The sequence below is a fragment of the Ahaetulla prasina genome, chromosome 10, assembly GCF_028640845.1.
Source record: "Ahaetulla prasina isolate Xishuangbanna chromosome 10, ASM2864084v1, whole genome shotgun sequence".
Lineage (NCBI taxonomy): Eukaryota > Metazoa > Chordata > Lepidosauria > Squamata > Colubridae > Ahaetulla > Ahaetulla prasina.
Genome location: NC_080548.1, coordinates 11,167,373 through 11,182,945, shown reverse-complemented (window position 1 = coordinate 11,182,945; position 15,573 = coordinate 11,167,373). Strand labels below are relative to the sequence as shown.

The 15,573-nt window shown below is 41.5% G+C and overlaps 1 protein-coding gene across 3 annotated transcripts in view; it reads right to left on the bottom strand.

Moving 5' to 3' along the window:
• CLSPN (claspin) overlaps nt 1-15,573 on the bottom strand; it is a 46,691-nt gene that overhangs the window by 24,003 nt on the left and 7,115 nt on the right. For all 3 annotated transcript variants that reach the window (XM_058196303.1, XM_058196304.1, XM_058196305.1), the window contains exons 6-12: nt 15,420-15,492; nt 14,389-14,497; nt 11,890-12,428; nt 9,583-9,777; nt 4,961-5,160; nt 1,295-1,485; nt 875-939 (exon numbers count right to left, since the gene is read on the bottom strand). In XM_058196303.1, the coding sequence (XP_058052286.1) occupies nt 875-939; nt 1,295-1,485; nt 4,961-5,160; nt 9,583-9,777; nt 11,890-12,428; nt 14,389-14,497; nt 15,420-15,492 (1,372 nt within the window). The remainder of the gene's footprint in view (nt 1-874; nt 940-1,294; nt 1,486-4,960; nt 5,161-9,582; nt 9,778-11,889; nt 12,429-14,388; nt 14,498-15,419; nt 15,493-15,573) is intronic.

Sequence of the window (15,573 nt, the reverse complement as noted above, 5' to 3'; positions counted from 1 at the left end):
AGTAAATCAGAACCCCCCAAAGCCATCCCAACACCTCAGTTGATCACATGCTCCAATCGCCAACTGTCCCATCTCGATAGCACTCCAACCACTCCTTCTCCAGATGCAGGATCAGCCTGACCTTGACCGACAGGAAGAATGCTTTTATATCTAAAGACCACCCTCTACTAAATCCCCCCTCCTACTTTCCCACACATGAGAAGGTGGCAGCACGGAAGCTTCCGGCCTAATATGGCATCGAAAGCTGATACCACGTTCTCTAGGATGGCACTGGTCTAATCATGATTAACTGCATAATTAACTGCATGGCACTGGTCTAATCATAACAACTTGGAACAGGTGAATTTATTTTTAATGCATGCAGTGACAAGCTTTTAAATCTTATGCTTCATTATGTCTCTTCCTTTTTCTGCTATCTACATGAACATTATTTTGTAACTGTGACCTGCCGAAGGATTAAGTCCGGCGGGCTCAGCAAATGCAGCTGGACTCAGGACCTGCTTCGGAGGACCTTGAAGCATGGCTGTTTAAAAAGCAGTTGGCTGGCCAGATCAGTCCCAGGGTTGACTTCCCAAGAAGCCTCCCCAAAATACAGCCACATGATTTGTCCACTGTTCACTAAAAATGAAAAGAAGCAATGCCACTAATACTGCATAACATGTGGAATATATATCTTTCAGCTGATTCTAAGATTGCAGTTTTATAGTTTGAGGCCTGAGGACAGGGCCTCCTTCTATTATTTTAATGGGTGTAATACACCTTGGGCGACAGGTGTGAAAAGCAGAATTTAAAAAGACAGTAAAGATCTGCAATGCCCTTGCCTTGTTCACTGGGAAAAGGATAGAAAGAAACCACAGAGGGACAGATGTTCTACCTGGCTTCTCTGCTCTCTTGCTCAGGGCTTCTTCCAGCTCAACTTTTTCACCTGCCAAAAAACATCTGCAAGAAAGAAAGAAAGAAAGAAAGAAAGAAAGAGAGAGAGAGAGAGAGAAAGAAAAATCCATTTAAGATATCAATATGATTTATCAGCGTAACATGCTATCTACGTTGATTTATTTTAAATGTGTCTTAATGATTAGTTTTCTCAATACAAAGGAATATAGAGAAAGGGTTTCCTTGAAATATCATGAGTAGCCAATAAAATTTCTTAATAACTAAATAAATAGCACAGTTCATTGAGATGTTTTGGGTAGCATTTGAAAGTTATAAAAGATACTGGCTATTGGCTCTCACAAAATAAGGTTTTGGGTGTACAACGAAAGCAGCTGCTTTTTCTCTGGATTTTTCAAAGTACCCTATTTTTGAAGAATTATCTTTAAAAAGGAGCATTGTTGACTCTGTGGAGGAAGGCTTTGAAACCACACTGCAGGGCAACCCAACGTTGGCGGTTTCGTCTTCATCAGCTGATTCTTTGTCTGTTTCTTTATCATCCTCAAGATGCTTTTCCTCGAGCTCTTCCTCCATCTCTCCAAGACCATCTGGGTCCTAAGGAGATGCACACACACACAGACAAAACTCCATGAATGAAACAGAACTACAGGTGCTCCTTGACTTATAAGCATTTGTTTAGCGATTATTTGAAGTTTAAGTATAACAGAATAACAGAACTGGGAGGGTCTTTGGAGGTCTTCTAGTCCAATTCCCTGCTCAGGAAGGAAGCCCTAGACCAGGGGTCTGCAAACTTGGCTCTTTTAAGACTTGTGGACTTCAACTCGCAGAGTTCCTCAGCCAGCAAAGCTAGCTGAGGAACTCTGGGAGTTGAAGTCCACAAGTCTTAAAAGAGCCAAGTTTGCAGATCCCTGCCCTAGACTATTTCAGACAAAGGGTTTATGTCCATAAATGGCTTATGGCCCCTTTTTCACATTATGACTCTTGCAGCATCCCCATGGTCACATGATCAAAATGCTCAGCAACTGGCACGTATTTATGACGGTTGTGTGTCCTGAGTTCACATGAACCCCTTTTGCGACCTCCTCACAAGCAAAGTCAATGGGGGAGCCAGAGTCAGTTAACAACCCGTGTGGCTAACTTAACAACTGCAGTGATTCACTTACCACCACGGGTGGCAAGAAAGTTTGTAAAATGGGACACAACTAGCTTAACAACTGTCCCGCTTAGCAACAGAAATTGTGGTTGTAAGTCAAGGACTACTTGTATTTGCTGAAAGGGATAGGTTAAAAATAAAAATCCATGACAGCCTTGATGGTAAGTAAGCTCACAAGGTGAACAGATGTTGCGCATATAAATCTGTCTCAAAAACCCCAGAAGTCCTTTTTCCTAGAATTTATTGTAATGATGGAACAGGGAAATATGGATAACCTTATATCCCCCCCTTCTCCCGCCCCAAGGCTGTCCTATCCTATTCTTTCTCCGTACATTATCCAGTTAAAACCCAGTGCTATTTAACTCAGACTGGTTCTTTCTGAATTTTGAGCTAACCTGACCAAGAAGGCATAGTCGGAGAAGGCCACTATAACGTTTAAAGGTACCATCAGGGACAAACTCCAGCAGAACGAATGATGCACCTTATGTTTCAGGTGGATCTTGACCAGTGGTGGAATTCAAATTTTTTTTTACTACCGGTTCTGTGGGCGTGGCTTGGTGGACGTGGCAGGGAAAAGATACTGCAAAATCCCCATTCCCTCCCCACTCCTGGGGGAAGGATATTACAAAATCTCCATTCCCATTCCACTCTGGGGGCCAGTCAGAGGTGGTATTTGCCGGTTCTCCGAACTACTCAAAGTTTCCACTACCGGTTCTCCAGAACCTGTCAGAACCTGCTGAATTTCACCCCTGATCTTGATTACTTAAGGAGAACATCAACTTGTTATATAGTCTAGAACAGGGGTCTCCAACCTTGTCATCTTTAAGACTTGTGGACTTCAACTTGTGGACTTCAACTCCCAGAATTCCTCAGCCAGCAAAGCTGGCTGAGGAATTCTGGGAGTTGAAGTCCACAAGTCTTAAAGTTGACAAAGTTGGAGACCCCTGGTCTACAAGGCTACCCTTATTACAGGAGGTATTTTTATGCTCCTGCTAAAGGACCCCCAACAACACACAAGATTCAGTAAAAACAACACAGTGTAAAACAACCAATCAACAGAACAATCTCCCTTAAAATAAAATAATGCGGTTATAGAAATTACTATGTTAATGTAGTTCAGGAATTACAACACGTTAAGAATTTATTTAGTATGGTTCTGAAGTAGGGATTATTCTATAAATTAGAGGTCACCAACCTTGGCAACTTTAAGCTTTGGTGGCTGAGGAATTCTGGGAGTTGAAGTCCACCTGTCTTAAAGTTGCCAAGGTTGGAGAGCCCTGCTATAAATACTTATGTGAACAAATATGTCTCAACTGGCATTAAAAGCCAGATGACACAAAGGCAATTGTAATTTCCCTGGGTCACCACTGAAAAAGTCTGGCTCACAACTACTACGCCACAAGCCAGATCTACTAGCAGTTGCCTTTTGTTTCCTGACTCATTTTGCAGAAATTTGCATCAGGAAACCTGATTTATTCTACTGGTGGCAATTGCAGAATTGGCCTCTCCTTATGCAAAAACAATAAGAGACCACAAGCAAATATCTGTCTCTTGTAACTCCACCTTTTCTGAAAAGCAGGTATAAGAACCAGCAAAAATACATTCCAGGATTCTAAAGCAGGGGGGTCTCCAACCTTGGCAACTTTAAGACTTGTGGACTTCAACTCCCAGAGTTCTCCAGCCAGCAAAGCTCTGGGAGTTGAAGTCCACCTGTCTTAAAGTTGCCAAGGTTGGAGACCCCCTGCTCTAAAGGAATCCCGAAGCTGCAAATACATTCCATGCTGCATGGACAGAACACGTCTGGTAACCATGTTGGAACATGCAGTTGGGGAGAAGGGGCATAATGCAAATCAGGAACCCAAATTCCACTTTGTTTCACTTCATTTTACATCTTGCAGCAGCCAGAAGGAGAAAAAAAGGGAAACACGGAGTGAGAAATTGTAATAAAAGAAGCTGCGATACAGCCCATTTGGCATCCCTCAGATCCTGTTGGTTTCTCTTCGATACACAACCGCTGAGCAGGGCTGTGAGTTGCATTGGACATAATCCTGTCCAGGGGTGGGTTCTACTTACCTTTACTACTGGTTCGCAATGGGACCGTGCACGCACATGCGCAGAAGCTTCCTGATGATGTTCGGGTCAGTGGGCAGAGCCTCCCGCCAGTTTTACTACCGGTTCGCAAGAAACGGTCCGAACTGGGACCAACCCACCATTGATCCTGTCGTCCTCAGCTTCATCTCCTACCAACACTTATCTGATGACTATATGTCTATATCAGGGGTCTCCAACCTTGGCAACTTTAAGACTTGTGGACTTCAACTCCCAGAGCTTTGCTGGCTGAGGAACTCTGGGAGTTGAAGTCCACAAGTCTTAAAGTTGCCAAGGTTGGAGACCCCTGATCTATATGACTATATGATGACTATATGGAACAGCCGTTTTCATAACTTGGTGTCCTCCAGCCATGTGAAATACAAATCACAGACAATGGCCTGGCCCGCTTTGAGTGGCAGAGAAGGCATTTCAGCATTGCTCAGACCAAACCTCTGAGTTTGTACCTTTGTATCCCTGCTTCTTGAGAGTAAATCTCCTTTTGATTAGCCAGGACGGCTCTAGGTATGGAGCGCAGGGATAGGTGAGGTTTCTGACTGCAAAGCTACCCAATAATGAAGCCTATAGAACACCCATCACACTCATTTCAGGGCTTTGCTCTGGACAGCTGAAGCCTTTAGAAGACTTCATTACTTAATTATGGCTGGAGGGGGAGGTATTAATTTCAAAGAACTTTTTATCTTCTGGGCAGCAAGCCAAGAAAGGATCTCTCTTCATCAGCACGCCAATTATCTCAATTCCCTGGTTGATTTCTCCCAACTACATGCAAAAACTTGCCAAAGGAGACAAAAAGAAAAGGAAAAAGACCTTCTGATTGGCGGCGGCTGCTTCCTCCTCCTCCTCCTCCTCCTCCAATTCATCTGACATCTCCTCCTCCTCCTCTTCTTCTTCCTCCATCACCTCCTCATTATCCAGTTTGAACAACGCATGCCGCTTCTGGCGTTCTTCTGTCCTGCGAAGCTTCATGGCCGCCTGCAGCTTCGCCTTCAACATCTGCAACTTTTCACCTGGGTAGTCAGGAAGACAGGTAGGTTGGATCCCCACATTAAGGCCTGCGCAACACACCTCTTTAGTGTATGGCCTCCAGCCATCATTTCAGCAAAGCTGCACGCAACTGAGCTAAAAAGCAATAACGGAGCACCTGGAAAAGGAAAGGCATTTTCACCAACTGATTGGAACAGCCCTGGGCTTTATTTTCCAAGGCAGTTAAAACAATCCGTCAACACCTTATGCTTTGAAGCATCCTCTGTGCCGAGATGCTCTCCGGGCTTCAGAACAAGACCCAAAGGCTTCTGTATTCTTGGGGACAAGATGACCCCTGCAGTAGAGTAGAGTAGAGTAGAGTAGAGTAGAGTAGAGTAGAGTAGAGTAGAGTAGAGTAGAGTATAATAGAATAGAATAGAATTTTTTATTGGCCAAGTGTGATTGGACACAGAAGGAATTTGTCTTTGGTGCACATAAAAAGACAAGATACATTGATCAAGAATTCTAAGGTACAACACTTAATGATAGTTATAGGGTACAAATAAGCAATCAGGAAACAATATCAATATAAATCGTGAGGATACAAGCAACAAGGTTACAGTCATACAGTCATAAGTGGGAGAAGGTGGGTGGTGGGAACGATGAGATTAATAGTTAATACTGTCTAGCAGAGAAAGACTTATTAAAACAATACATGCAGTGGTAGTCCTTGTTTAATGACCAAACTTGGGACCAGCAATTTGGCCATTAGATGAAACAGTTACTAACTGAAACCTACAACTGTGCTTATGATCTTACTTTCAGTTTTCCTTTGCTTTATGGACCTGTGAAGGCCATAGATGCAAGGATTGATTGTTAAAATTAGTTTTTCTGAAGTTTCTATTTTTTGTTAGAAATGTTCACCATAACAAGGTAGACAAAACAAACAAGAACAAAGATAGAAAATAGGAAACAGAGCAACAAGGAAGAAATTAAAAGAAAAAAGATAAAAAGAAATACAATTGTGTCCTTTGTCCTTCTTTCTATCCATCATGATCAACTTCCCCTAAACTTGGTCTCAGTTTTTCTTTGCCAGTTTATTTTTCGTCATCCTCATAACTGTGAACAAGTTGCTAAATGAAGCAGTCACTAAACAAGGACTCCCTGCACTGAGACAGACCTGAAATATTTTCTCTCTCTATTTGGAATCTGCATGTTGATGGCAAAACACTTCTTCCTAACAGATTAAAAAAATCTTTCTCTTCCCCCTCCCCGTGCCAACTTTCCTGATGAATGAAACAGGACTAGGAAAAAAACAGTTAACTATCTTTGGATTGAAAATTTTTCAAATCAGAAAGAGATTGTTTGAAGGAGGGTGTCGTGTCCCACTCCTCCGCTGACAGCTGGGTCAGGGAAATCCGAATCAGGCTTGCCTCTGCAGCTCTGCCCAAAGTCCTAGCAAAGTCCTCAGAGCAGGCAGGAGACCAGTAAGTGACTTCAGCAAGATAAGTTCGACTTTTGCCTGACTCAGAGACTGCCAGAAAGCAGATCCTTTATATAGGCCATGGGGTGTGGCTCCATGACTCAGCACTCATTAAGGCCTGCCGCTCCCTTCCCTCTGTTGCCTCCGCCTATCCAATCTTCTGATGCGAGGGTCACACCAATCAGCTGTTGGTAATAAACCCTCCTCAGGCTCACATGCTGTGGAGGAGGGGGAGGGGTCTAGCTGCTCCGTTTGCCTGGGCATGGAGTCAGGGCTGGGGCAGGGAGATTCTCCTTCTTCTGCAGTTTGTGTGGGCATGGAGCCAGGACTGGGACCGGGAGGCATACATTCCTCAGTGTTCGGGAGCAGGTAAGAAGGCCCCGGCTGCTCTGAGGGCGGGCAAGACACAACAGAGGGCTAGATTATTTCTACGACATTGTCAATAAGCAGTCGGACCTGACCAAGGCGAATCAAGGAGACGGTCAATACCTAACAAGTCAAAGAAAGGATTTTTATTCCAATGATGGACAATCCTGAAGCTTTTGCATCAAGACATGGAAATGATGGGGCTGACAGGCTTATATAGCCAACGCAAATGAATCAGCACCAGTTTAGATTGCATACCTGCCTCTTCGTTTACTCAAGATGCCAGAAGGTTAGAACTGGCCAAGATCAGCTGAGAATTTGGTCCAGCTAAACTATCGGCTCTTTTCATCCCACCTGACTATTGCTACCGTTTGCTCCATGAAAAATAGGATCAAAACAAAGATAAGATCTGGCATGCAATTATTTTTTTTAAATTGTGGGTTTTGAATTTATGATCGCTGGTTTTACCTGCAAACTGCCTTGGTGAGAATTGTATGAACAATTAACTTATGCTGTCATGATTTAAATATTGTAATACAGAGATGGAAAGGCCTGAAAAACCAGGAAAATTGGGGGGGAAATATTTCCCCCGTCCCATTTTTTCTGGGTTCCCCCCCCCCCAAAGGCTTGGGGGGAAAAATGGGGAGGAAAAAAAACTGGTTTCCAGTTTTTTTCCAGGCCTTCCCATCTCTAGTAATACATGATTAAAAGATCAGATTTCACCATAGACATTTAAAAAATGGAAATGAACAGCTTCCGCAATGGCCACATGATGCAGTTTCAATTGCTTTCTAGATTTTAAACCACCTTTCATTTGCACCGGTAAAGGACAGTCAAGTGATCCATCCATATCCTTATGGTTCTTGCAATGTGTCAAACACAGCTAGGAAACACTTTTTTTTGTTGAGGACAGAGAAGGGCCAAAGCTAACAGGGTTGGGACATCCCTACATATGACAAGCAGCAGGTTGCAAAACCTAAAAGAATAACTTGTACCAGGGCTATGATCTGGTTTCTTGATGGGATGCAGAAATGAGGTCATGAGCTGTATGTAATTAGGCCAAGAGGCTGCAGGTGCCGTCCTCCCATAGCAGTTCATGTTATGGGATTTGGCTCGTCACCTAATTAAACATGTCTTTAAGCAGGAATTCTAAACAATCTTATCAATACCTACCAATATTTAGATACGGACAAAGTAATGAATCATTCTGATGAAATTAATGGATAAAACTTTGGGAAGGTTTTGAACACAGGTAGTCCTCGAGTTACGGCCACAATTGAGCCCAAAATTTATGTTGCTAAGCCAGCGAGTTAAGTGAGTTTTGCCCCATTTTATGATCTCTCTATGCTAGATAAATAATTGCAGTTCTTAAGTTAGTAACACGTTTGTTAACTTAATCAGTTAACCATTGTTAACCATTGATTTTGACCATTAACCATTGTTAACCATTGATTTTGCTTGTGAGGTCACAAAAGGTGATCACATGATCCCGGGACACTGCAAATGTCATAAATATATGCCAATTGCCAAGCATCTAAATTTTGATCCCATGACCATGACGATGCTGCAATGGTCGTAAGTCATGTTTTTCAGCACCTTTGTAAATTTGAACGGTCACTAAATGAAAAGTTGTAAGTTGAGGTCTACCTGCCATGATTTTTAGGATATGAACCTCCTAAAGAGACTCCACCCTTCTTTATGAAGGTACTGTATTTTTCGGACTATAAGACGCTCCTGACTATAAGCACCTAGCTTTTGTGGAGGAAAACAAGGAAAAAATATTTCCTTCTGCCTCTCACAAATTTGTCTCCTTGCAGCAAACAGCCTGGTCAGCTTCAGCACTGCCCATGCTGCCTAGCACCGCCTTCCCATGCTCCATTTTCGGCCTCCTTGTGTCTCGTTTTTTGCCCGTTCCACACGGCGTGGATAGGTGGTGGCGATCCCCGCCACCTGAACGGGACCGGGCCAATAATGGGGTGCGGAGGCAGCAAAAGGTGGCAGGTATGATGATCGGTGATGGGCGGTCCCCGCAGCCTAGAACAGCTGATAGGCGGTATTCCGAGTGGCAGATCCAATCGCCAATCAGCTGCTCATGCTAAATCAGGCTGCACTGAAACTGACCAGGCTGTTTGCTGCAAGGAGACAAATTGCTGGGAGGCAGAGGCCGAAAAATAGGGGCCAGTGGGGCTTCGGCAACATTTGCTGTATAAGACACACAGACATTTTCACCCACTTTTTTTTTGGGGGGGGGGAGTGTCTTATACACTGAATAATATGATAATTTCTAATATTTCAATTCAAAGTTCTGTCTAGTCAAAAGTGTTCATTCAGCTAAGACTCCTTCTCAACACATTATTTTTAAAATCCATCTATGTGTATCTTAACTGCAGTTAACCGTCTTGACTATATCTATGCTGGTGCTTGTGTTCGCACGACACAGATGAGTTAGATTTCAAATTTTATAACTTCCACAGAGTTGAATTCCAACTCACACTGAAGGGAATTTGTTTGATTCACAGACCAATCAGTGGTAGAGCTTCCTTTGTGTCAAGCACCCTGGTTCCAAGAGAATCAATCCTTTACATTAAACCTTGAATCTGTGCTCTCCTAAGCATACCTGGTTTAGTCCGGGAAGCATCCTCTACTATCTCTGTAGCCAGCATTACTGGTACCACATCGGCTTTCAGCTCCTCCTTGCCATCATTCATCATTTCTTTACGAATAATATTCACGTTCACCATTCGTTGTTCTGTCTTTGGTTTGGCTGTGTGAAATGCATGCTTTACAAAGCGTTCTTTCAAAGCTTCCAGTTCTACGAAACCCAAAGAAAAATGCAAAAAGAAATTTACTAGAATCATTTGCACAATAATTATAAGCTTTTTACTAAGTCTGCACTACTATTAATCTTCTCATCGTTCCCACCACCCATCTCCTTCCACTTATGACTGTATGACTGTAACTTTATCGGTTGTATTCTTACGATTTATATTGATAGTTCCCTGATTGCCTATTTGTACCTTATGCCTATCATTAAGTGTTGTACTTATGATTCTTGATGAACATATCTTTTATTTTATATACACTGAGAACATATGCACCAAGACAAATTCCTTGTGTGTCCAGTCACACTTGGCCAAAAAAAAAAAAATCTATTCTATTCTATTCTATTTTTCATTTTTTAAAAAGCCAATTCAATACTGGATTTGCAGATAACTCAATTCTGCAAAGTTATCCGCTCAGTTTCGTTATATATCTGTTGCAGATAGGAGGAAACAAATTTCTCTCTTGAACAAATCATAAAATACCACAGATCTAAAATCAAGACTCAAGATAAAATCAAGATAAAGGATACTCAAGCATTCTTTTCATTGAAGAGTAATTCTGTTAGTTGAATGAGGATACCACAAACGGTATCCTCCACCTACTAAGGAGGGTCAAATTTATATTAGCTTCTGCAAATGAGGAACTGCTCCAGTCTATCATAATAGGAAGTTTTTGCAATAGAAAAAAAACCCTTTTTAAAATTTCCTTTTCTTGCGACTGCTGTGTGCCATAATTATCATGGATATCTATATGCAACAGCTTATTATTTTAAATGTATAAACAAAGCGGAGAAAACGCGTTTCATAAAGTGATAAAATATTTGAAACTATCTTTCCCATAAAATTAGTTTTGGAAGTATTCCTTCATTGCGGTATTTTCTGCTGCTTGATTTTGGAAAAAAACGAATTGCCTTGTCTTTTGCTTGTCCCCAGGAGGACAAACAGCAAATATCAGGGAGAGAGAAAAAGTAAAATCACAACTCATTGATTGGATGGTTATTTATAAGAATTATCTCTCTGCTTTTTTAGTCAATCTTTTTTTTTTCTGTTCTTGCTTTTGATTTAAATTGCATATTTAAGTTCCTCATGTTAAAGGAATTTATTACAGTTACTCCTTGAATTACAAGGCAATTAGGGCCATAATTTCCATCACTAAGCAATGCAGTCAATAAAGCACAAAAATGTTTAGTGATGGGAATCCTTCAGTCCTGGTTGCTGTCATTAAGGCAATGGCAAAGCCAGCAGGAAGTTGCAAGTCCTGGGCACAAGCAGGTAACAGGGAAGGCACTTGAGACTGGAGCAGACAAGAAGTCCAGCAAGGGTCAAGAGAGTGTATGGATAGAGAGGACTTACTCCATCAACTTGTGAATTTCACCAACTTGTGGATTCCCCTGCTGGCTTCCCCACTGGCTTTCTGGGGAAGCTAGCAGGAAAGGTCACAAATGGTGATCACATGATTGTGGGATGGCTCAACTAATTAAGTGCACGTGGGTTGCCAAGGACCTTGATTGCAATCACATGACCATGGGTAATGGGATGGCCAGAACACCAAGGAATTGTAATTTTAGTCATCGAAGTTATAAGTGAGGAGTCCTTTGGTGCTCTCTGAGCTTGGTTGTTTTCTTGCAGATGTTTCATTACCCAAACTAGGTAACGCCTTCAGTGCTAGGAGAGTGTTTAAGGAACCAAGAGGAAACCTCACTCCTCCTAGCACTGATGATGTTACCTAGTTCGGATAATGAAACACCTGCAAGAAAACAACCAAGCTCAGAGAGCACCAAGGATCCCTCATGTCAACCCTGAGTTACAAATATTCTCCTTTATTGGAAGTTGTAAGTTGAATGAGTGGTTGTAAGTCAATGATTATCTTATATGTGAGCTTATATGGTATCATCTTTGATAAAGAATCAATTGCTGTTGCTATAATTCAGTACAAAAAAAAAGGCAAAAGTAGATTGTTTAGGAAAAAGTGCAACACGAAACGTCTTTCCTACCTCCCTGCAAACCTCTCAGAATGAATTGCATGGAGGGGCTTCTACACAAAGAGACTTAGCAGAGCTATATATATAGCAGCAATCTAACCAGGTTCAGGGTTACCATACCTCTGTTGGGTTCAGCTTCATCAAGGTCAATAAACAACTCCACGCCAGAACATAGCTTAGGCTTAATACTCAAATCCACCCCTAGCATCCGTAGCCGATCCAATCTGGACTTTTTTATCTTGTCACCAGGGATTTCCACCAGGGGCTCCATGTCTTTAGTGGGTTCTTGGGGTACCACAGACAATTCCAATGACTGTGTCTCTCTTTCTTCAACTATATTTCCTTCCAATTTCTCCTCTGGTGGTTTGATGGAGTCAGCAGGAACTTCATTAAGCTCTCCTTCTTTCCTGGAATTTAGATCCTCCCTAAATTCTGTTTTGGAATCATCATTCTGCTTATCTTCTTCACAACAATCTCCTATCAAATGTTCCATTTCCTCTGCAGAAGAGCTGCTTGGACTAGCAGCCAAAGGATTTGCAACACCTGAAATTGGCTGGTCCAATATTCCTGGCTGAAGAGGCTGTTCTTTCCCATCGTTGATACTGGACTTCCCTGTCACATTATCTTCTTTGAATGAGTCGGGTTGAGTTTTCATTGATCTGTTTATCAAAACATAGATAAATCAGTGACATCCTCTTTTCCCTTGACCTCAGTCAATTCAAAATGCAAGACAATCAAGCTAAAGGTATAATAGAATATAAAAGAAGGGATCTATATGAAGTAAATAATCATGATTGGATTGTTGCAATGTGCTCTACATGAGGCTGATCTTGTAAACCATTCAGAGGCTACAACTGGTGCAGAATGCAGTAGCACAGCTAATGTTAATATCGTAATGAAATGTGTGAATGGATCTTGGGAGACGAGGGCAAAAGATGCTGCCCAAGAAGCAATCAGATAACAGAAGGGTAAACAGTCAACGAAACTTAGGAAGGATGCACCATAATGGATCAGAAGGTTAAAAGTGGCAGTGGCAAGTTTGTACTTTCAAATTTGCAAGATTCTGTTCAGGTAAGCTAAAGGTAAAGGTTCCCCTCACACATATGTGCTAGTCATTCCCGACTCTAGGGGGCAGTGCTCATCTCTGTTTCAAAGCCGAAGAGCCAGCACTGTCCGAAGACGTCTCCGTGGTCATGTGGCCAGCATGACTCAATGCCAAAGGCGCATGGAACAGTTACCTTCCACCAAAGGTGGTCCCTATTTTTCTACTTGCATTTTTTACGAACTGCTAGGTTGGCAGAAGCTGGGACAAGTCACGGGAGCTCACCCCGTTATGCGGCACTAGGGATTCGAACCGCTGAACTGCCAATCTTTCGATCTACAAGCTCAGTGTCTTAGTCACTGCATCCCTTCTGTTCAGGTAGCCTTACAATAAAGTGGATTTAGCTCATCTAATGATGTTTACCCAGAAGAATTAACTCCAATGTTCCATGATCTGCCCTGGTTACTTCTTCAATTCAAGGTGCTGGTTATCATCTATAAAGACCTTCGTGGCATATGGAACATTTTTCTGAGGAATTCTTATCTCTCATAGTTTTTATCTGTCTGCAAAGGTTAGGCACAGGTGATGCTTTCTAAAATTACATCCCCACCTACACAAACATTCATATGGTTCACACCTTAATGAAGTTCCAGAGATCTTTAAAAATATAGTTGCTGTCCTTAAATTTTATGTAGGGTAAAATTTGTATTTTATCTTGTGAGATACTGTTATTTAGATGCTCTAGTTCCTTTTTCTTGCTTTCTTGTTTTAAATGGTAACTTGCTCCAGAAGCAATCTGGCATCAAACAGCCTCTAAATCCAATCAAACCTTATTATGTTTATATAATATTTCTGACAAAATTACACTTTATAATTTATGAAGCAGTGACAGAAACTATCCACTTGTGTGCAAAATTCCAGAACAAAGAAAATGTCAATCAGTTCACTGCAACATGCCAAATTAGTAAAACTTTCTAGCTCAGATTAAGTAACAAATATAAATATAAGAATATGGGAAGATTTTCATATAAATAACACACTAATTGGGGTTATTCTGTAGTTATGCATACACTGTAGCTTGAGTAACAATCTTTTCAATTAAGAAACAGTCAAAATTCAACAACATATAAAAATCAAGAAAATATTACCACAACAGCACTATATAGCACATTCTTTAAAAGGGACAAGGACAAACCATGAACTCTGAATTAAAGGAATTCTTCCAAGTTTATCCAGTTTTGTCCAAGGAAAACAAAGAACATTGAGAAAGTTTCTCAAATTAAAAACTATGTATATTTGCTTATTTTATACAGCATTCTTGGGATGTTTTTGTTAAGCCAAAAAGCCGGGACAAGCAGTAAAACTCAATTCTTGACATTTATAATCTTTTTCAGAAGACATCCCTTCGGTTTTTGAAATTGCAGCAAGCATATTTTCATGCCCACAAAATGTAGAAATATATGTATTTCTTTTAGAAGCTGGATCGTGCATCCAATTGCAACCTATGCTGTTCCAAGGGTGCCAGCAAAGAACGTTGAGAAGTTAAAAGCATATGAAAAAAAGGAAATTGGACTTACTTCAGCAAAGTCATTGCACTTCCTTGGAAATAAGGACGAGGTTTATGCTTGAAGAATTCCTGCACGCTTTTGGCCTCTGGCAGGTGATAAGGTAGTGTCATTGCGGCTTCTACCATAACAAAAATTAGAAGAAAATCAACCCAAGCAAACCATTAATTGCACTGTTACCGTATCGTAACATCACTTTTAATTCAAAAGTCTGTAGAGATTCTCAGTCATCCAGGTCACAGTTGTCCCAAAGGTGCATTTTCAGGATGCAACTGGGCTTGTTTTTTCTTTGAAGACGTTTTGCTTCTCATCCAAGAAGCTTCTTCAGCTTTGACAGGACAGTGGGGAACGGAAGGATTTATATTTCTTGCAGACAGCTGGTCATTTGCATTCTTTTAGAGGGTCATTGAGGCCAACTGGAGGTTTATCTGTATCCTCAGGGTCACCTGAGTAGTGCTCACCTAAGGACACAGATAAACCTCCAAGTGCTTCAAGGACCCTCTAAAACAAGGGTGTCAAACTCACATTGTCATGGCGTAGTCACATATCAGGACTTTCCGCCCCTATGATAAACCAGGCGGGAGTGTGGTCAGCACGTGACATATCCGGCCCACAGGTCGGGAGTTCGACAGCGCTGCTCTAAAAGGATGCAAATGACCAGCTTTCTGCAAGGAATAGAAATCCTTCCGTTCCCTTCTATCCTGTCAGAGTGAAAGAAGCTTCTTGGATGAGAAGCAAAATGTCTTCAAAAGAAAAAAACAAGAAAGTCCAGTTGCCTCCTGAAAATGCACCTTTGGGATCACTTTTAATTTAACAAAAATGCAAGAGTACCAAGATTATGAAGCATAAACCAGCGTGCTCAGTAGATTACAGATAATCTGTGATTTATAACCTGGCTCTAAGAATTAGTTTGATGTGTTTTCTTAGGTAAACTATACAAATGACTTGACAGTGGAGCACTTTTGGGGGGCACAATTACAGTGTTATAAGAAAATTGCCCCTGGGGTGTCTTAAAAGCATTGCAGAGTCTGTTTTTTTATTACCTCTAACAAGACGCTGGCTCTCACTATGCAGCTGCCTCTTTTCTTCTTTCGTTAACTTGGCTGGTTTCAGCTTCTAAATAAAGGAAGGAAAATCTTGGAATAAGTAACTCTTTCAGGAACATATTGTGAAATGTACCGTATATACTCGAGTATA